At 45.4% G+C, this 20,851-nt stretch overlaps 1 protein-coding gene across 1 annotated transcript in view; it reads right to left on the bottom strand.

Annotated features, from left to right (window-relative positions):
• Positions 1-12,316: 12,316 nt before the first annotated feature.
• Positions 12,317-20,851, bottom strand: part of LOC138964920 (toll-like receptor 3) — a 9,940-nt gene continuing 1,405 nt past the window's right edge. The window contains exons 2-4 of the mRNA XM_070336994.1: positions 17,836-19,801; positions 15,931-16,608; positions 12,317-14,670 (exon numbers count right to left, since the gene is read on the bottom strand). Coding sequence (XP_070193095.1) covers positions 14,389-14,670; positions 15,931-16,608; positions 17,836-19,794 — 2,919 coding nt within the window. The 5' untranslated portion in view covers positions 19,795-19,801 and the 3' untranslated portion in view covers positions 12,317-14,388. The remainder of the gene's footprint in view (positions 14,671-15,930; positions 16,609-17,835; positions 19,802-20,851) is intronic.

The raw sequence follows: 20,851 nt of genomic DNA, 5'->3' as shown, positions 1-20,851 counted from the left end.
TCACTTGACATGTCATCCAGGGTTTCAATGTGGATTGCCCTAGAGGCAAAACACGTCACGATCAGCCCGTACAAGATTAATGTCATGACCTTGACGCAGTCATCACGGTACCCTCGTTTTTTCTGGCGTTTCAGGCCCTTCAGATGCTTGACTGCGGCACTTCTGTTGTCGGGGAGGGACGGTTTCTCTGGTCGAAATGGTAAGAGCATCTCGAAGTGACCAGCTTCGTTGACCTTCACGATCTTCTTGAACTTTCCATCGTCCTGGGACATGGATCCTGAGTCACTTGCAAAGTCTCTTTCCATAACATGTAATGGGTCAGTACACGAGACTTCGTCCACCTGTACCTTGTAGACGTGAGCTACACGTTCTTCTTTTCTTGATCCTGGCTTGACGACTACGTGCATGGACGAGGCTATGCCATCAAAGGCGACGGAATGCGGTGACTTGCCGACGATGCTCCAACCTAACTTAGTCTCTACTGCAAATGGCAGTCCTTGGACAACGTTTAGGGGCATGAGGGCCTCAGCGCAGTCATAGCCGATGAGGAGGCCTGCTTCGCAATCAGGGTACAAGGGGGGCAGTTTTGGGGACAGGTGTTGGAGATGTGGGTAAACTTTGACAGTCTCTGAGGTGGGGATTTGCGTGGGGTCAACGGACAGGTAAGGTCGTGAGATGGCAGAAGGGAGCCTGACAAACTCACTGGAGGTAGGAGAGCGGACACGCAATCCAGAGTACTTCCTGCCGGAGACCACAGCATTGTCCTCAGTCAGTGTGGAGACCCTGAGTGTAGTCGGCTGCGATTTGGCTTTAACTTCTTCAGCCACTGACTGCACTACAAAAGTGGCGTTGGACATAGTGTCCAGTAGTGCGTACGTCAGCACTTCTACGTTGGGGTTAGAGTCACTGGAAACGAGAACGGGAACGATCATAGACGTGAAACCGATGCTGTTTTCCTCGCTGGCCTTAAGAGCAGACACCGTAGGGGTCGACGATGTCAGTGGCTCTTGAACGTCAGCAGCAGAGGTACGGTAATTGTTCTTGTGTTCACTCGCCCCTTTGTTTTCACTCATACTGTTCTGATATTTGAAATTGTCATCATGAAGACAAGTGGGATGAGCCTTCTTGCACTTCTTGCACGTCTGTTTCTGCATACATTGACGGCTCTGGTGATCCTTACTTCTGAGACATCCGTAGCAGATACGGTTCTTGAACAGAAAATCTCGTATCTCAACCAGAGGCTTCACTATGAGTTCCTTACATGTCCCAGCGTCATGGTCCGGAAGTTGACAGTGCAGACATGCGGTGACATCCTCTGTCAGGGTTGACAGGTTCGTTGTGAACTTTCTTGGTGTCCCCGATGCACTTGTCAAGCCGAAAACAGGGTCGTTAGAAATGTCTGCTTCGAGAGTAACGAACGACACGAGTTCATTGAACAGAGGATACCTCTTCTTTTCAACCTTAGTTCGAGCAACTGTTCTAGACCATCTGTGACTCATCCAGTCTGGGAGCTTTCCGACGATCTTCCGTAAGTACTGGGCATCATCCAGGATGCTCAGTCCACCAACTTCCTGGGCAGCAACGGAACATTGCTGCAAGAAATCGGCCAGACTTCTGAGTCCCTTGGGATCTTTGCTTTTGACTGGGGTCCATTCGTCCAGCTTGGTCCGGAAAGCTTGCGAAACTACGTATGAGTTGCCGAACCGATTTTCCAGCACTTCCATGGCTCTCTCGTAGGCATCACCTTCTCTTAGCAGAAAGAAGCCGGTCACGGCCTCCCTTGCTTGACCTCCGATGTACCGTTGCAGATACAATAACTTCTCACTGCTGGTTATGTTCTGTCTCTCGATGAGAAACGAAAACGACGACCTCCAAATTGGATATTGGAGAGGGTCACCAACAAAAATGCACGGCTCCTGCATCGGCAAACGGTTGATCATCAGAGCGTCTGATAGGGTTTTGGCGAGAGAGTCCATAGGAGTGTCCTGCTTGGCAGGAGTAGCAAGTGGACGTTGGTAGTACGCAGACGGGGGGTAGGTGGCAAATGGACGATCTGCATGACATTCCTTGTCAAAGTTCATGTACGCAGGGGGCCTTGCGTTTTCGTTTTCCCAAATAACTTTGGGGGTGGTCTGATGTGGGTCCAGGAATGTGGGCACGAAAGGCTCTGGTTTGGGATGTAGGTGGGTATCATAGGGGAAACAGGGTGGGGTAACTTGAAAACGTCTGTGGTCCATGCGTTGGTGACGTTCTTCTGGGAAGTAGGTGTGTCGTTCTTGCGTCTCATCACCTTCCCTTGTCTCTGGTAGGTGATAGGACCAACCTGTGTGGTCGAGATCAGGCGGGCGAGGGCCTGTGACGCTTGTCGTTGAGTGTCCAACGTTGTGCAGAGGCGGCTGACCAGCGTACGCACCGAGAGGGTGCTGCAGTGTGGTCAGCAGCGCTGTAGGCCGCATGGAGGATGTAGTTGCAGCCGTCGTGTAGTTGGGTGTGAAGGGCTCCTGACGGACGAAAGGAGCGCTCGTTCCGACGTGATGGGGGGCGTTGGTGAAGGGCTCCTGATGGACGAAAGGAGCGCTCGTTCCGACGTGATGGGGGGCGTTGACATCCTCTCTACGTTGAGGTCCGTACGCCTCGTAGGTGGCGTTGTTGGTAGTAGCGGCGCTTGTAGAGGCGCTGACTCCAACGACGAGGTCCACGACAGGTAACGCGTGCTGTCGTGGCTCAGTCGTTGTGGTTCCTGCGACGAAGTTGGTGACAGCAGCGTTGACGTTGACAGTCGAGATGTCATGGGTGCTGGCGGCTTGGCAGACAGGAACAGACGTGAAGTCCATGGCTGGCTGGTGTGTCCTTTGGTCAGCAATGACGGCGGCTTTGCAGACAGGAACAGACGTGGTCCAAGGCTGGCTGGTGTGTTCCTTGGTCAGCAATGACGGCAGCACCTGTCCCTATTCCTATCGCTGTTTGTTCATTGTTTAGAGGAGGGGCTACAAGACTGTACAAGGGAACGAAAGGACGAGGGTGGAACCTAGTGTTCAACAAATCGACTGACGGTAGATCAGGGAGATCCTGCTGAACGGATTCACCTTGTTCCAATACTTGTAACATAGCTTGTTGTTCTCTTAAGCTAGTTTTTAATTCGGTGGACTGAATTTGTCTCAAAGCCTTCTTCTGTTTAATCTCTTCAAGAGCTGCTTCAGCTGCGTCTTCGGCCTGCCTAGCTGCTTCTTCGGCCTGCCTAGCTGCTGTTCTCTCAGCTTCCTTAGCCTGCCTAGCTGCGTCCTCAGTCTGCCTAGCTGCAGTTCTCTCAGCTTCCTCAGTCTGCCTAGCCGCAGTTCTCTCAGCATATTGTTGTTGTAAGAGATCCAGTTCACTAAACTGAGCTTCCTTTATTGCGTCACCTTCCACTTTTATGGCCAGGGATGCAGCCTCTAGTTTAAGAGCCAATTTAGTGTCTTCAGAGCTAACACTTTTAGAGCGGAGAGACTCGGCGCGAGAAGCTACTTGGCTACCTGATCTCCTGATACCTGACTTGTGGCTAGCTGACTTGTGGATGGCTGACGTAATGCTAGCTACTTTATGAATGGCAGACTTAACACTGGCTGACTTGTGGGTGGATGACCCAACGCTAGGTGTAACACTGCTATGCCTGGAAGTAGGCTCCTTAGCCACCTGCACACTAGTCGTTTGTCTGACAAGAGCTTGATCAATGTAAAACATAATGTTCTGAACTGCCCTTTGAACATCCTCCCAGCTGTCCTGAACGATTTCACCGCTACCAATCATACAAAGAACTTTCTCAATGTCACCAAGATCCTTGTACATGCTCAAAATAACCTTTTTTTGACTGGTTACTGACTCTTTATTAGGAGTTTCTTGTTTAAGCTCTGTTACTATCTCATCGATTGCTCGTTCCAAGAATATTCGTTGTCTTACAAAGTTTCTAGTTTTGATCTCAATCTGGTAGTCTCTACCTTGTTCAGTAGGCTTAATGTCACGCCTAGGCCTTTGAGAAAGTTCATCTTCATCGCCGTTAATGTCATAACCTGAAGCTTCCAATGGTTTATCTGCTGGAATCTTCTCCATTACAATGTTCGCTTATTCAAAAGCACTTAAAACATACATAAGGTTTATCTGGTTATAAAGTAAAATGAGTCGATCTGAGGGTCGTTTGGGATAATACACAAAAGTCACAAAAAATGCGCCGGATACAGAGTAGGAAGATCTCTAACCGACAAGTTGATCTATGTCAAACTATGGTTTACTAACACAGTGACAGGTAACAATAAAGTCTTTTGCTGGTTATCAACAGCTACGTTTACGTTCATTGAGCGTCAATAACAAAAGTTCTTTACTGGGCGTCAGCAGCTAAGTTTGTTTACTTTAGCTAAAATTCTTTCACTGGACGACAGCAACTAAAGTTTTTTACTGTGCGCGCCTTCGTGAGCGAGGCTGGTACTACATATTGTTCATACGAAATGACAAACACAGGTTACAAGCGATAACGCGCAAAAGTACTGGTTTATTATTTTACATCTGACACTAGGGATCAGTAATGTATAGATATATAGTTACAGTACCACGTAATGCGATACTACGTATTGCGATACTACTTATTGCGGTAAAAAACTTATGCGCTGTGTGGGTTGACCAGCAGTACCAAAACGTGTTGCCTCACAAACGAAGGGCACAAAACGATTCACACTTGAGAAACAACTGTCTCCAAGAACATTACGTTGACGTTAAAACATAAGAAACACTCCGTTGGTTCACTTGATAACCTTCATACGTTTACATCAAAACCAAACGCTTCCTAAAACCCTCAGATCGACTGACGAGAAGGAGTCAAGCAGCGGTATTTATGGAAACAAAAACCTAACATGGAATAGTTATTCAAAAGTCAAAAGTCACCGGATTGACCAACCACCAACATTCCTAAGACAGAATCGGGTGAAACTACTATTTTACAACCAATCAGTAACCGATCACGCACTCCGTGCATGCTCAAAACTTAAAACGGTATATTTAACAGAAAGAAGACCAAGGAACTAGCTGACATCACAAAGCTAAAAACACGTGAGTCACACGTATTCTAAAACTTGCAACGCAGATTCGCAGGGCTCACCTCAAAATCAAAACACGGAAAAGAGCACGTGAATCTCACGGTGTTCTAGAACTAAACGACGCAGTTTGTGACGCTCCGACCAAAACCAGGTCACAACAACTGAACAAGGAGCACGTGAATTACACGTAAAAATATTAACGCTCCACAAAACGGGTCACAACAAGGTGCCACAATAAAAACACGGTTTACTTCTTTTTACATCGTGCAATGACTTGAGCAAACGTAATTACAACAAAAAGTAGGTGAATGCATGCCACATCGGCATGCACAGTGTGACTTAAAGCTTCGGTGGGCACGGAGGTCAACCGGTTGTTACTCAGGTCCAGATATGTCAGCTGAGTCACGTGGCTGAGTGTCACGTTCGACAGCTGCGTCAGCTTAGTGTGACTTAGTGTCAGCTGTGTCAGATTATGCAGACCCCGGAAGACGTCACCCGACACCGAGCACAGCGCGTTGCCCTCCAAGCTCAGCTCTTGTAAGTGTGGTGTGTCCCGAAAAGCGTCATCTGGTAATGACGTCAGGGAGTTGTGACTGAGATCAAGGTGACGTACACCTATGAAGCTAGGGTCCGCCAGACCAACAAGGGAAGTCAGAAAGTTAAAAGATATATCTATCCCTGTCACAGCAGCGGGGTAGTCGCCAGGAAACTTGGTCAGTCGACGGTGATCACACTCAGCCTTAATTCCGTCCTTTGACTTGGCGAAGTTGCAGGGTACTGCTGTGACGTTGTAAACCATCACACAAAGAATGCTGATGAAGACCACACGATTGCAGCTTATTACGGATAGGCTGCGGTGTTCCATTCTGCATCTGTATGATAAAATGAGGGAGAGAAATCGTATTGATAACACGTGGCCTAATCAGCAACATCTATACTACCCGTCACACACACAAAACTCGGCACATGCGTTTGAGTGCAGATCTGTACAAAAAGGCTGTTTATTTTAAAACCAGCTACATGACTGGAAAAGGCATTTTCTTCCCCTACCATATTCACCAAACGTTAAACAGATTGATGATACATTAAGGTAGTGTTTATGCAGTGGTACCTACAACACGAATACCCCCGAAAATTAAGTTGACAAAATCAAGGTTCCCATGTTAAAATCGACCCCCCCCCAAAAAAAACCTTCCGAACATCTAAAACTGAACAATGTTTGCATGTCGTTGAAAAGAAAAATCAAATATGTATCCCACACAGTCAGTTTTGTTCAACTGCCTTGTCTTACAATGACGTTATGGCATGGTGAACCGTGTAGGTGTCATTCTTATCAGAAGCCATTTTTTCTGTTTTTTAAAGCCGTTTTAGCGGGTAATTAGACAAAAAGCAGTATATTTCAGTAACTCCTAAATGCACTGCCTTCAAACTTTCAGACATTTGTGTTCACGCATGTTATAAGTTGGACGAAAAATGGTTGAAAGTCTGCCATGTTGAATAGCACTAAAAATCTTCAACCGTAAAATGACTCGCACAGTCAAACAGATTGAGAAGTTCCATGATACTGACAGAGTTGCTAATGTTGTCTGTGTATATGGTTTCTTCGAATCGAGAGCCTTTACCGGCACGGTTGGCCTAGTGGTAAGGCGTCCGCCCCGTGATCGGGAGGTCGTGTGTTCGAACCCCGGCCGGGTCATACCTAAGACTTAAAAATTGGCAATCTAGTGGCTGCTCCGCCTGGCGTCTGGCATTATGGGGTTAGTGCTAGGACTGGTTGGTCCGGTGTCAGAATAATGTGACTGGGTGAGACATGAAGCCTGTGCTGCGACTTCTGTCTTGTGTGTGGCGCACGTTATATGTCAAAGCAGCACCGCCCTGATATGGCCCTTCGTGGTCGGCTGGGCGTTAAGCAAACAAACAAACAAAAAAATCGAGAGCCTTTCTGTTGCATCCCTAATGAAACTACGTTTTCAGACAAAACAGAAAACGAAAATAACCTTGGTTATCTAACTGGAACCCACTGATTTTGTGACGGTATACCCAGCCTGTGCTTCCCACAATCAAATCAAACAACCGAACGGCCTTTTATCCAAACAGAACATAAAGAGGTGGTTGCTATATAAGGCCAAAAAAAAAATAGGTCTGTTTACGGTAACATAGGCCAAAAAAATAGGGTCGGTAGGTCGGGATTTTTTTAATTTTTTTTTTCCCCCAAAAAACCATATTTTTACGTTATTTTGCAAAAAAAACAAAAGATTTTTTTTTTTTTCCCATATGCCAAAAAAAAGTTTAGGGTCGCGCGAAAAAATAGGGTCGGTCGGGTTACCGTAAACAGACTATTTTTTTTGTTGCCTAACTTAGGAACATGGCTACACATAGGGCCCCCTCTTTGACATACATTTTCTTTTCAAATATTTGTAACAAAAAGTACAAGGCTTCAAATTTACAGCAATGCACAGAAACTTTGGAACACTATGCCCAAAAGAAGTACAATATAGGTGCAAGAGATGTTTGCTTTGGGCGTGTAACAGGTAAGGCCGTACCCTGATAACGTTCTACAACGCTGGACTGACTGTTTTCCCTTTTTAAATAAGAAGAAAACATGATGATTTCACAGAAATGAAAGCGAATGAATACTGATAGAACCTGCTAGTATACGTACTTTTTGTATACAGAAGAAGACAGGGCTGTTCTTGTCTCTCAATACAGTTCTGTTGATCGTGATGTTGCCAAACATTGGAATGAGTAGAACTGGAATGAAAGCCTTGCCACCGATCCGGAAGGAATAAATGTGAAATCAAAGCCTAAATCAATATTGACCAAGCAGACCGTGCATAAACAGAGCTACTTTGCCAAACAGAATGAACTGACATTTAAAGGGCCTGCTCGTTCGGTGAAGAGCTTTTTGGATGGATAAATTTACTGAACTGAAAGGTTCATTGTGGCCTGTCTACCTAAGATAAAAAAATAAAAATAAAAAGTCGTATAAAGCGTTACTAAAACGTTTAGTCACTCTGTCGGCCTGAAACTAAAAGACAGACACTGAAAACCTTGGATAAGTCATCGTCGAGCCCACAACAACCTGGCTAGCCGAAACTCGTAAACCGAGACGGGTCAAGCTGGTCTCGTCGAAGCATGCCAATTAACACTGGTCAGACCTAATTTGCATAAACCGATTTTCTTTAAATCTGAGTACATTTCCAGACTAAATATAAAATATCTGTATATGTTTGCATTCAGGAATTAATGAGGAATAAAATGCAATAATTTTTAAATCTGTTAGAGAAAATTCGATTTTGATGACACCTTTCATGAGCAAACTAATTATCATTCATTAAGCTTCCGAACTTTAAATGAAACCCATAGTCCAGATTGAGTCAAAACTTGAAATGTTTGACCAATGTTGCAATTAATTTGCTTACAAAATGAGGTCACCACAATGCGGCCTCGACTTTTGTAAAAGCGGAAATGACGTCATCAAAGACATTTATCAAGAAAATAAAGATAAAAACAGCCTGGGAATATTATCATCTTGAAGAACTCATATGCAAAGTTTCGTAAACATATGTCGGGGAATTGTTTTATTTAGGTATCGCTGTGGACGTACACACACATACTCATCCATCCATCCATCCATACATACAGTCATACATACACCAATACCCTCGTCTCGATTCCCAGTCCCAGTTCATGTATCTGAAACATTTAGACGAAATATAATAAAATACCTCAGATCAAATCAGACACAGAGAAAGACTGTACAACTGCGAGGACATTGTCGACATGCTGCCAATTTCACATATCTGAAACAAATATACAGTACTTCCTTGATAATTCATCTATTTAAACGGATTGATTTTGAGCGGGCTTTCGACTCAGATCATCGATTTTATGAATCAATACCCAGACCCCAGCTAAACATTAAGTCAAATATTGACTGTATGTACCGTAAACTACCTAGTATACGCACACCCCCTATTTTGGGCCGAAAGCTGTGCAAAGGGCACCCCCCATTTCTGGATTAATGATGTCACAACAAATATTTTTTGAACAATTTTTTTTGCGTTTGTAAACTTCTACATACTACAAAGAATGCGCCCGAGTGTATAATGCCAAGATGCTGTTATGAAGGCATACCGTTGATTAATACTCTCACCGCAGTGCAGCTGAGTTATAAAAGAGAATTGAGGTTGAAAAGAATTTGATGACTTGAATCAGCAGGGCCGGACCAAATGAGTTGTAAGGGGGGGGGGTTCCTCCTTTTTTTTTTGGGGGGGGGGCAAATCAGCGAAGTGGCGAAGCCACAAGCGAACTAGGGGGGTCCGGGGGCATGCTCCCCCGGAAAATGTTTGAAAAACGGTTAAAATCTGTGCAATCTGGTGCATTCTGGGCCTTGTTTTGAGGGTTAAGAGCAGCATTGTTTTGGTGCTAAAACTAGTTTAAAAAAAACCACTCAAAGCAAGGTACATGCTTTTTCCAGGGGTGGGGTTCCGGAACCCCTGGAACCCCCCCCCCTGGGTCCGGCCCTGAATTCAGTGCAAATGAACTGACTGCCGCGCGTGCTTGTTTGTGATGTTTGTTCGGCTTTGACTAACGCCGGTTCTACAAAGCAGGACTTGAGTTATCTTTTTCAGTTTTCACTTGATTTATGTCACAGCATTGTTACCAAACCATAAAGTAATTGGATTTCATTCATGATTTGCTTCTAGGTTTCGTTCTGGCGAGGCACTTGCACACACACGAACTCGTGTGAGTAAAACTAATAGAGCATGGATATTTGTTTCTACAGAAACAAGTCCCATTGACAATTTTATACCAAGCAACCAAACATTTAGATTTCTAACGAGAAACTGATCATGCACAGGGTGTAGTACCTAGTAAACGCCCACACCCAACTTTTGGGCAAAATTGGTGCATATGATGATATGGGGGGATGGGCGTATACAAGGTAGTTTACGGTATTAACAAATGAAGTATGAGGAAACCGGATGAACGCACGAGCCTCAAGATCTTTCCAATGAGGAAAGTAGGATCATACTATTCAGGGTGAAACAAATGTCAGAATAACCTGCACATCATGCATCATGTACAGAATTGTAGCTTCTGTTTGAAACTAGCGTGACGTGTGCTCAGTCATGTCAAGTACTGTTAACCCGTGATTTGTAAAACCTTTGTTACAAATCACGTAAATGCGCCCGATATTTTCTTGTCATCTACAAAGTCAAGGGATCTATTAGATTTAAAACAAAAAAAATTGTATTCATTACTTTATTGTCCCATCGCTTGGAAATTCGGGTAGCTTTCTCCCAGTGGAAAGCTAGCAGCAACAGAGTCACGCTACCCCCAAAATCAAGGGATCTATTCGATTTTGTGTGTGGATTTTTGATTACTTTATTGCCCCATCGCTGGGAAATTCGGGTTGCTTCCTCCCAGTGGAAAGCTAGCAGCAACAGAGTCGCGCTACCCCAAAGTCAAGGGATCTATTCGATTTTTTTTTTCATAACTTAATTGTCCCTTCGCTGGGAAATTCGGGTTGGTTTTCTTTGAGTTATGCTAAAAATCGTAATATTTTATCTATCGGGCCCAAACCACCCCCCACCACCCAGCATAGAGGCTCTAAACAACAAATATTAATAAACAAATAAAAGGCATGTATTACTTTGAGGAATGCAATATTTTTACATTTTTACAAATCGCTGTTCGGGTTAACAAGTACTCCCAAGCGGTAGAGGATCTTAAACATAGGGGGGAAAACCACTGCGCGCGTGAGTGTCTAGCTGATTAATTGGGTCACTACAGCTGTCGGCATTAAACAGGGAAGGGAAATCGCCGACTTTTCCTTGAATACGTTGGTGAATATGTCAGTGGCTCTTATCTCAGAGCCGGATTTCGCTTACTGTTGCCTAAATTAACTCCAGTTAGAATTTATATGCCTTTGATTTACATATTATATTAATCATCTTTGTTTAGTACATATATAGGCTTCTTTTTGTGCGTACTTCCTGGTAGTGAGCTGTCGGGATTGTCTGAATTCTTTTGTCTGTTTACTCTGTTGTTGTTTTTACCGTGGTATTGTGTGTGCTCAGTGGTCCCCCTTGCGTGCCTGCTGTTGACACGTCAATGTTTGTCTCCCCTTGTTGGAAGAGAGGGCGCTCCAGTCAGTGGGCGCTGTGGACTGTACGTGTCTTTTTACATTTAGTCAAGTTTTGACTAAATGTTTTAACGTAGAGGGGGGAATCGAGACGAGGGTTGTGGTGTATGTGTGTGTGTGTGTGTGTGTGTGTGTGTGTGTGTGTGTGTGTGTGTAGGCTATGTATGTAATGTATATTAACCGAGAGGTTTTCATTGTTGAAGTGAGCGTTCCTTTCGACAGTTTCATGGATACGTGTTATGCCTGTGTACAGATAAAATGAACTCGGGTATTTTCTGCAGGGTGATAGTGACAATCATTGGTAGTCTAGGTACTGTCCATAACCGTGTTGTCCCGGCCTTTAAGCTAATTGGAATCCCGCGTTATACTACCAAACGGTTTGCACGATTCCTGAGTGTCAGCGCTGCGATACTGGTTCAATCAATCATGGCAACGAAGATGTAAAGACCTGCAGCAGTAGCCTAACTCTGTTTATATCCAGGAGAGGAGTAGCTTAAATATTATGTTCTACCTAACCATCATAAGGCTGATCTAATTTCGGTCTGTATGTATTCATATGCATGTATGTATGTATGTATGTATGTATTACAACTGAAACGAAGGAATTGTGTATTGCATGGAAACAGACAAAAGCAAAATCCATCATTTTCCTCACCGTGCGCTGCAAATAAATGGACAGGAGGTAGAACAAGTCACTTTAAACATTTTAAATATCTTGGGACAGTCCTTGATCACCATCTTACTTTCACTGAAAATGTTGATTTTATTTGCAAGAAGGCAAATCAGCGCCTTTATCTTTTGCGCAAGCTCAGAAGTTTTAACGTAAACAAAGACGTCGTAGAATCTGTGTACAAATCTCTCGTGGAAAGTGTGTTAACCTTTAACTTGGTTTCTTACTATGGCAATTTAACAGTTAAAAACAAAAGCAGGCTAGCACGAGTCGTTGGCCTAGCGGGCAAAATAATCGGAAGGAAGCAGGCACCTCTGTCAGGCCTGTACACCAGCGCTCTGAAAAAGAAAGCTTCCAAGATTCTGAGCAACCAATCTCATCCTCTCCATTCGAAGTTTGAGGTGACTCAGAGTGCCTATGGCCCGCAAGAACTCTTTTAAAAACTATTTTATTCCTTCAGCAATAGCCATTTTAAATGTCGATCACATAATTTATGTTAATCTTCATATTTTACACTTGAACTGTTCAGACTGTGTGTGTGTGTGTGTGTGTGTGTGTGTGTGTGTGTGTGTGTGTGTGTGTGTGTGTGTGTGCGTGTGTGCGTGTGTGTGTGTGTGGTTTATGCGACTGTTCGCTAGCGCTGTGGTTATGAGCGTCAGTGACTGTGATATATATATATAAATGATGCTTATTGCTTAAATGCTCATGTTATAAGTTAATCTTAGTAGTGTACTTATATGTTTGATTATGCTTAATGATCGTGTGTTTGCCGTCTACAAAAAACAAAGACATCCATGTTCTTTGTCAATCACAATTATAGTCTGTCTGCTTGTCTATCTCTCTGTCTCTCTCAATGTTGATAGCATTCCTTTATTTGATTTGTTAAAACGGCACGTATGTAAAGTAAAGCAGACAGTGTCATCAAAATCAAATCTAAAATGTATGGAATTAAGACAAAATATGTCTACTTTTGGTGAAAGCCTTTGTTTTGCAAATCTGTGAAATTCTGTGTATTGAGATTTGAATTTGTTTCTGACTTCTAAACTTCAGTACCATATTTTCTGATATAGGCTACCTTTGCAGTTATTATTATCGGGTTTTCAGATGTTGTTGTTGTTGTTGTCGTTTCTTACAATCCTGTGTTTAAGACAGCTTTTTGTTTTTTTGAGTTGCTTATAACTCATTTAGAAGTACAGCCCTTTAAACTGCATGTGCATTAAAAATCATCACTTCTGGTTGTTGATCATGATATGCTTTATAAAACCATGCTATTGTTGATTCACAAGATTTGAATTTAGATTTAAGGAATAAAAGGTATGATAAGAGGCGTGTGTGTGTGTGTGTGTGTGTGTGTGTGTGTGTGTGTGTGTGTGTGTGTGTGTGTGTATGTGTGTGTGTGTGTCTGTGTGTCTGTGTATGTCTGTGTCTGTGTGTGTGTGTGTGTGTGTGTGTCTGTGTGTGTGTGTGTGTCTGTGTGTCTGTGTGTGTGTGTGTGTGTATCTGTGTGTGTGTGTGTGTGTGTGTGTATGTGTGTGTGTGTGTCTGTGTGTCTGTGTGTGTCTGTGTCTGTGTGTGTGTGTGTGTGTAATGATGGTGAAACTATCTTTATCATGCCCAAAGAGAACTATTGCCAGAGATTTTCATTTATGTTCTCTCTCCCTGTCCATCGTCTGTGGTTCACAGCTATAGGGGGATGCAGTTGCTTTCAAAATGTTCTGTTTGGCAGTACTCTGCTTTCATAAATAACGCAATTTGTTGTGAGCTACCTGCAACTTCACAGGTTCAATAAGCATAATTATGTGCTCATAATGAGCTATGCACAACTACTTACTTTCAGCCTTGCTGGATTGAGTAACGGTCCATTTAACAAGTTACATCCTCTTTCCATTCGTTCTTACATCCCAGCATTGACACTTTTACTCCTCATTGATACCCTTATAAGGTGCCCAGGAAAGTGGCTCTGCATAAATCTCACGTACTCTATTGCACAGTCATGTTGTATGCATTTAGAACGCTTACTTCCCTTTGCTTCTCAGATTCAGTGATACCCATCCTTCTGTAGAATTGCCAGTTAATAATTATCTTATTCATTCAAACTCATCATAGTTTCCATGAGAAACCCAGATCTTTAGGCAATGACAGGGCCGGACTAGGCTAAGAGGAGGGGGGGGGGGTTGCCAGTGGTGGTCCAGGGGGATGGTCCCCCTGGCGGGGTCAAGGGGCAGAGCCCCCTGAAGCTGATGGGAAGGTCATATTCTGAGATAGGAAAATGGTCGCTCCTTGCATGAAACGGCATAAAATAAACAATGATAAAAAATGTTTTAAATAAGTGAGGTACATGTTTAGGCTAGGGGGGGTGGGGGGTTGCGCAACCCCCATAACCCTCCCGGTAGTCCGGCCCTGAATGACGTACAGATTTAGCCATGCCCAGCCCAGCACTGTTTGATTACTCGTCTCACAGCGTGGCCTGGATCTTTTGGCAATGCTAACCAAAGCCTGCAATGTTAACTTTCGTGCCGAGTAAAACGGTCTCCCAGAGTGGCCCAGATGTTGTGTCGAGAGGTGACAGCCCCGGGCACGTGGTACACACAGCTCTCGGGGATCATACGCAGCAGTGTCCTCAAGGACAAGTGGCTGGGCTCCCTGGCTGTCCAGGCCTGCAGCGGTCCCACCATCAGCACCAGCACGCGGTCCGGCAATGTGTCGCTGATGCTGCCCTGAGCCTGCAGCACCGAGTACCCGGACCAGTCGTCCTGAAGGAAGGTCTGCGTCACCAGCAGTACCACCTGAACACACACAAAAACCACGATGATTACCAATACCCATGTCAAACTGATAAAGCTGACTGGTCTGTGCTACCAGCAGTACCACCTGAATACACACAAAGATCACAATGACTAACAATACCCATGACAAACTGATAAAGCGGATTGGTCTGTGTCACTAGCAGTACCACCTGAACACACACAACGACCACGCTTAGTACCAATACCCATGTCAAACTGATAAAGCTGACTGGTCAGACAGTAGGTCAGTGTCACCAGTAGTACCACCTGAACACACACAACGACCACGATAAGTACCAATACCCATGACAAACTGATAAAGCGGACTGGTCAGACAGTTGGTCTGAGTGACCAGCAGTACCATCTGAACACACACAACGACAACGATGACTCCCAATAGGATCACGGCCATGTCAAACTGATAAAGACGACAGTAGGGCTGTGTCACCAGCAGTACACAGCCATTATGGCATTCTTTATTTCTTATACAGTATCTGGCTATACTTCAAACCATCAACATTAATTTGTTTTCATACCATATCTTATGTGTTATGAAAGAACTCGCTTCATATCACAAATACATGTACCAGGTCGATGTGTGAAACCAGGTTAACACGAGTTCGTGTTTCTGATACAAGCATACGAGATCTGAAGCGAGGTTTTTCATAACCCAAAAGGTATGGTCTGAAAACAGAGATCTTGTTGATGGTTAGCTGTGTAAAAAAGAAACTGTGCAAAAACAAAATGCTTTTTTTCTCACGCATCAACAGCAGTGTATTAAGCGTAGACACCCGGTGATATTTATAAATGCGGCAATATTAGTCATTTCTCAAGACTCCAAAATGCACAATGAAAAACAAAAAACAATTAGGTCTGTCAACCCCAAGTGCACGTGAAAGGCACCCGACTAATGTACAATTATACATGGCAATATTAAACATCACAGATTTTTAAGTAGCATCGTCTGATCGTGAAACAACATTCGTCACATCATACCAACGGGTGGTTCGTGGACATCATGATTAGACAAGCGTAAAGCAACGACAGAATCTCCGTTCAACCAAAACAGAAAAACGCTTTCAACTATGATCCACATAGTGCCACTCATCAAGAAAGGAATCCTAAATAGCACATTAACATCATTCATACACTCACGATTTCACACAAACATCCTAATCCTTGGCAATCCATCAGCCAGTTTCAATGTATGAGAAGCAGAACCACAATAACAACTAAACAATGATGGCAACGGACACGAACCTTCCAGCTACGCTCCACAGAGCGGGCGATCCCCTCTGCCAGGAAGGAGCCAGGCATGATGTCATCGGCCAGGAGCGACAGCCGCAGACCGGGTCTGGCAATCCCCACAGCTTCCTTCACCTTCACGGCCAGCTCCAGATCGTCGTCAGCGTGCACAAATACGGCGTCCTTCTCAAAGTCGTGGCGGCGCGGCAGTCGCAGGTGACGCAACACTCGCCAGGCGTGACGCACGTACGTCCACTTGCTCCACAGCAGGTAGGTCAGCAGCAAGCCCAACACCTGTACCAGCAGCGCCACCGCGGACACCGTCAGGAAGGCCAGACCCACGCAGCGCCGCCAGTGAGCCTCCCACTGCGCCATCACGGATCCCGTGCTGCCCATCCCGCCGTCCTCCAGGACACAGGGGTAGTCGCGGCCGTTGTCGTCGTAGTCGTCGTCGTAGGCCAGGTTGTGGTTGTCGCCGTCCAGCCTGACGACGGTGGTGGCCAGCCAGCGGACCATGTCCAGCGACTGGCACGTGCAGGTCAAGGGGTTACCGCGCAGGCGCAGTGTGACGGTGTGGTTTGCTGCCAGGTTGTCCAGGGTTTGTCTGACGTCAGAGTCCAGGGAGGGGATATTGTTGTGGGACAGGTCCAGATTGGACAGAGATGTCTGCATAGACACATCCACTGGTACTGTCTGCACACATAGAGAACATGTCTAGATAGGACAGGAATGTCTGCATTAACACATCCACTGGTACTGTCAGCACAGAGAGAACAGGTCAGGATAGGACAGGGATGTCTGCATGGACACATCCACTGGTACTGTCTGCACAGAGAGAACAGGTCAGGATAGGACAGGGATGTCTGCATGGACACATCCACTGGTACTGTCTGCACACATAGAGAACATGTCTAGATAGGACAGGAATGTCTGCATTAACACATCCACTGGTACTGTCTGCACACATAGAGAACATGTCTAGATAGGACAGGAATGTCTGCATTAACACATCCAATGGTACTGTCAGCACAGAGAGAACAGGTCAGGATAGGGCAGGGATGTCTGCATGGACACATCCGCTTGAAGTTTTAGCATAAATAAATAACAGGTCAAGATAGGACGTAAGTGTCTGCATGAGTACATCCACTGGTACTGACGACAGATTGAGAACAGGTCAAGATAGGACAGGGATGTCTGAATATACACATTCGCTGGGTCTGTCTGCACAGAGATAGAATAGGTTCAGATAGGTTCGAATAGAAGAGGTCTTTCTTTCTTTATTTGGTGTTTAACGTCGTTTTCAACCATTCAAAGTTATATCGCGACAGGGAAAGGGGGGAAATGGGATAGGGGAAAGGGGGGAGATGGGATAGAGCCACTTGTTAATTGTTTCTTGTTCACAAAAGCACTAATCAAAAAATTGCTCCAGGGGCTTGCAACATAGTTGAATATATGACCTTACTGTGAGAATGCAAGTTTCCAGTACAAAGGACTTAACATTTCTTACATACTGCTTGACTAAAATCTTTACAAACATTGACTATATTCTATACAAGAAACACTTAACAAGGGTAAAAGGAGAAACAGAACCGTTAGTCGCCTCTTACGACATGCTGGGTAGCATCGGGTAAATTCTTTCTCGTCCCAACCAATATGGGACTCCCCCTTACCCGCGGGGGGTAATAGAAGACATAGAATAGGTTCAGATATGTCAGGGATTTCAACCTGGAGAGGGAAGGCGAAACCTATTGAATACAATGGTAGGACAGGGACGTATGTATGGATACATAAACAGTCACAGGTTACACAGATGAGGAAATACAAAAGTACAGCTCACGTATTCTCTTCTACATGACCCGATTTAGCAAACAATTCACGCACAAACATGTGTAAGTTGGGCAAAGAAGGATGTATTCTGACCTGGAACCGATTCCGAGCCAATCCAAGCCAGCTGAGATTGAGCTGGTGTTGAAGCAGATCGTCAGGCAAGTCCATCAGATCGTTGTCACTCAGGTCCAACACCTCAAGGTCCCGTAAGGGCCGAAGCAACTCCGAGCCGTTGGCCAGTAGAAAGTCTTGTGTGACGTGTACGTTGGACACGTTCAGACGTCGCAGAGTGGTCATGTGCTGGAAGAGGCCAGTGCTCAGGACATGGCAGTTGTTACCGCTGAAGTCTAAGTCTTTGATGGCCGTGAGGCCGGTGATGGTGCTGTCACAGTAGTAGGCGCCGTCGTAGGCCAGGTTCAGCGTGGTGATGTTTCCTCCCTGTGTGAAGTTGATCCCTTTGGGCAGCTGGCCCAACTCTTGGACGGCTGCCCTCAGGTTGAACACTCTCAACGACCTTGCCGTGTTTAGCTTCAAAGTGATATCCGGTTGTCTGGAAGCGTCCCCGGTAGGCCGATTGTTGTCACCTACAGCGAAGGCTCTCTGATTCTGAGCCTCGAACACTTCCATGTTGGTCGCGCCAAGCAGCAGTTTCATGAACAGAGATCTGTCACCAGAGCTTAATTTGTTGTAGGACATGTCTACGTGCCTCAGGCATTTCAGCCACGGCGAATCTATGCGTAAACCTCTGGAGGACATTCCAGCAATGTCGTTTTTGCGCAGGTTGAGCTGTGTAATACACGTGTTATAGAGATACTTCGTGTTTGTCATGTCCAGTATGGTGGGCAGATCGCGACGCCTGTTGTCAGAAAAGTCAACGAGGTCCATGGTTTGGTTCTGCAGACCGTACAGTGCGAGCAGCAAGGACGACAGGTGCAAAAAATGACGACCACGATACACGGACAGGCAGGAAAGCCTGGGAAGGTCACAGAAGGCGCATGTCTCGACATCCAGCAAAGGGCAATCCCTGATAACCAAGGTCCGCAGGCCGGAGTGACGAAAAGCGTGCAGCGTGTGATTGGTCAGACGCTTCAAGCCGCAGCCCCGAGAGTCAAAGGAAGCTAAAGTCAGTGAGGTGAGACGGGTCAGCGAGGTGAAGGCCGCCCCGAAGTTAGTGTCGCTGAAGGTGTCTATGGACAGGGCCCGCAGAGAAGGCAGCGGCATGAACACGTTCAGAGGGTAGTCGCCCTCAGCGCTGTCGTCGTTGCCCGTCAGGTACAGCTCTTCCAGGGCGACGAGAGGACTGAACACACCAGGGGAGTAGGTGCTGTTGTCCAATGCCAAGCTGTTGTCACTGAGGTCCAGAACTCGCAATTTGCGCAGACCGTGAAAAGCCGCCTGGTGTAGGACTGTCAGCTTGTTACTTTTCAAAATTAGATGTTGAAGGTTCAACATTGGCATGAAGACGTTGTCGCCAACAGTACGCAGCGCATTCGTTCCCAGGTTTAGAACCTGCAGCCATGGTGTGTGGCATAAAGCTTCTGTGGGCACGGAGTCTAACTGGTTGTTACTCAGATCCAGATATGTCAGCTGAGTCACGTGGCTGAGTGTCACGTGCGACAGCTCCGTCAGCTTGGTTTGACTTAGTGTCAGCTGTGTCAGATTGTGCAGACCCCGGAAGACGTCACCCGACAACGAGCACAGCGCGTTGCCCTCCAAGCTCAGCTCTTGTAAGTGTGGCGTATCCCGGAAAGCGTCAGCTGGTAATGACGTCAGCAAGTTATTGCTTACGTCAAGGTGGTGTAAAGCTGTGAATCTAGGGTTTGCCAGTCCATCGAGTGAGGTCAGGAAGTTTGACGAAATATCTAGCCACGTCACAGCTGCAGGGTAGTCGCCAGGAAACTGGGTCAGTCGACGGTTGTTGCACGCAGCCTTTGTTCCACCCTCTGACGTCACGAAGTTGCAAGGTACTGAGGTGACGTCACGGAAGGTCAACATGGCAAAGGTGAGGAGGATCAGCGAGCAACTAAACCCTGGCGGACAGCGTTGTTCCATCTTGTATCTGCCCTTGGCAGGGAAGCATACAGAAAAGAGTTAACTGAACATAAATAAACGGTTACACTACCAACAAGCGAAGAGATGTATGACAAAAAGACTGTATGGGTATTTCCTTTTGCGTGAAAACCATAGTAAACAACCGCATGCCCATTCAGGTTTTTACATGCGCCGCGAGGTAATAGAACCAGATGCCATCACGGCGGAGTACATCACTCGTCTTCCTTTCTTTATCTTCTTTTCTTTTTTTTATCTTAGCTGTTTGGGAATGTCCAGTGGCATGTATTGTGTATTTTCGTTTGGACATGAGTAGCTGAATTGATTTTGTTTTCATTTTTTTCATTGTACAGTGTTTTGCTTTGGCATTTCACAGTTGTTCGGCGCGAAAGCGAAAAATGTATACATGTTTAATCAATACTCTTTGTCAAACAATAAATCCAATGCTCTCTCTCTCTCTCTCTCTCTCTCCCCGTCTCTCTCTCTCTCTCTCTCTCTCTCTCCCCGTCTCTCTCTCTCTCCCGTCTCTCTCTCTCTCCCCCCGTCTCTCTCTCTCTCTCTCATTTCCCCCCCATTTTTATGAATAATGCAGATATTGTCGTCTTGTACCTTGTCTTGAAGGCTTTTATTACCTAATGACAATACACCAACAAACCCTCTCTCTCTCTCTCTCTCTCTCTTTTTCTCTCTCTCTCTCTCTCTCTCTCTCTCTCTCTCTCTCTCTCTCTCTCTCTTTTTCTCTCTCTCTCTCTCTCTCTCTCTCTCTCTTTGGACAGGTTGGAAGAATAGGCTTTGCCTAAAACCTTTATCCTTTTGTAATAAAGTTCTGAGTCTGAGCCACGGTCTGAGTCTCTCTCTCTCTCTCTCTAATTGTCGCTGAAGGTTTTCACGGTTGTTGCTGTATTTATTGTTCGGTTGTATGTATATATTAGGCAGCATTGATGTGCAAGATTATAGATACAGGAAAGCGGCTTGGAACAAACCACTGTGTATTTTGTATACGTTTAAATATCATGTTTTCTATTTTTTCCTGTGATTCATGTGAACCCCCCCCCCCCCC

Source organism: Littorina saxatilis, linkage group LG4 (genome assembly GCF_037325665.1).
Source record: "Littorina saxatilis isolate snail1 linkage group LG4, US_GU_Lsax_2.0, whole genome shotgun sequence".
Lineage (NCBI taxonomy): Eukaryota > Metazoa > Mollusca > Gastropoda > Littorinimorpha > Littorinidae > Littorina > Littorina saxatilis.
This window is presented reverse-complemented; position numbering and strand designations above follow the sequence as displayed.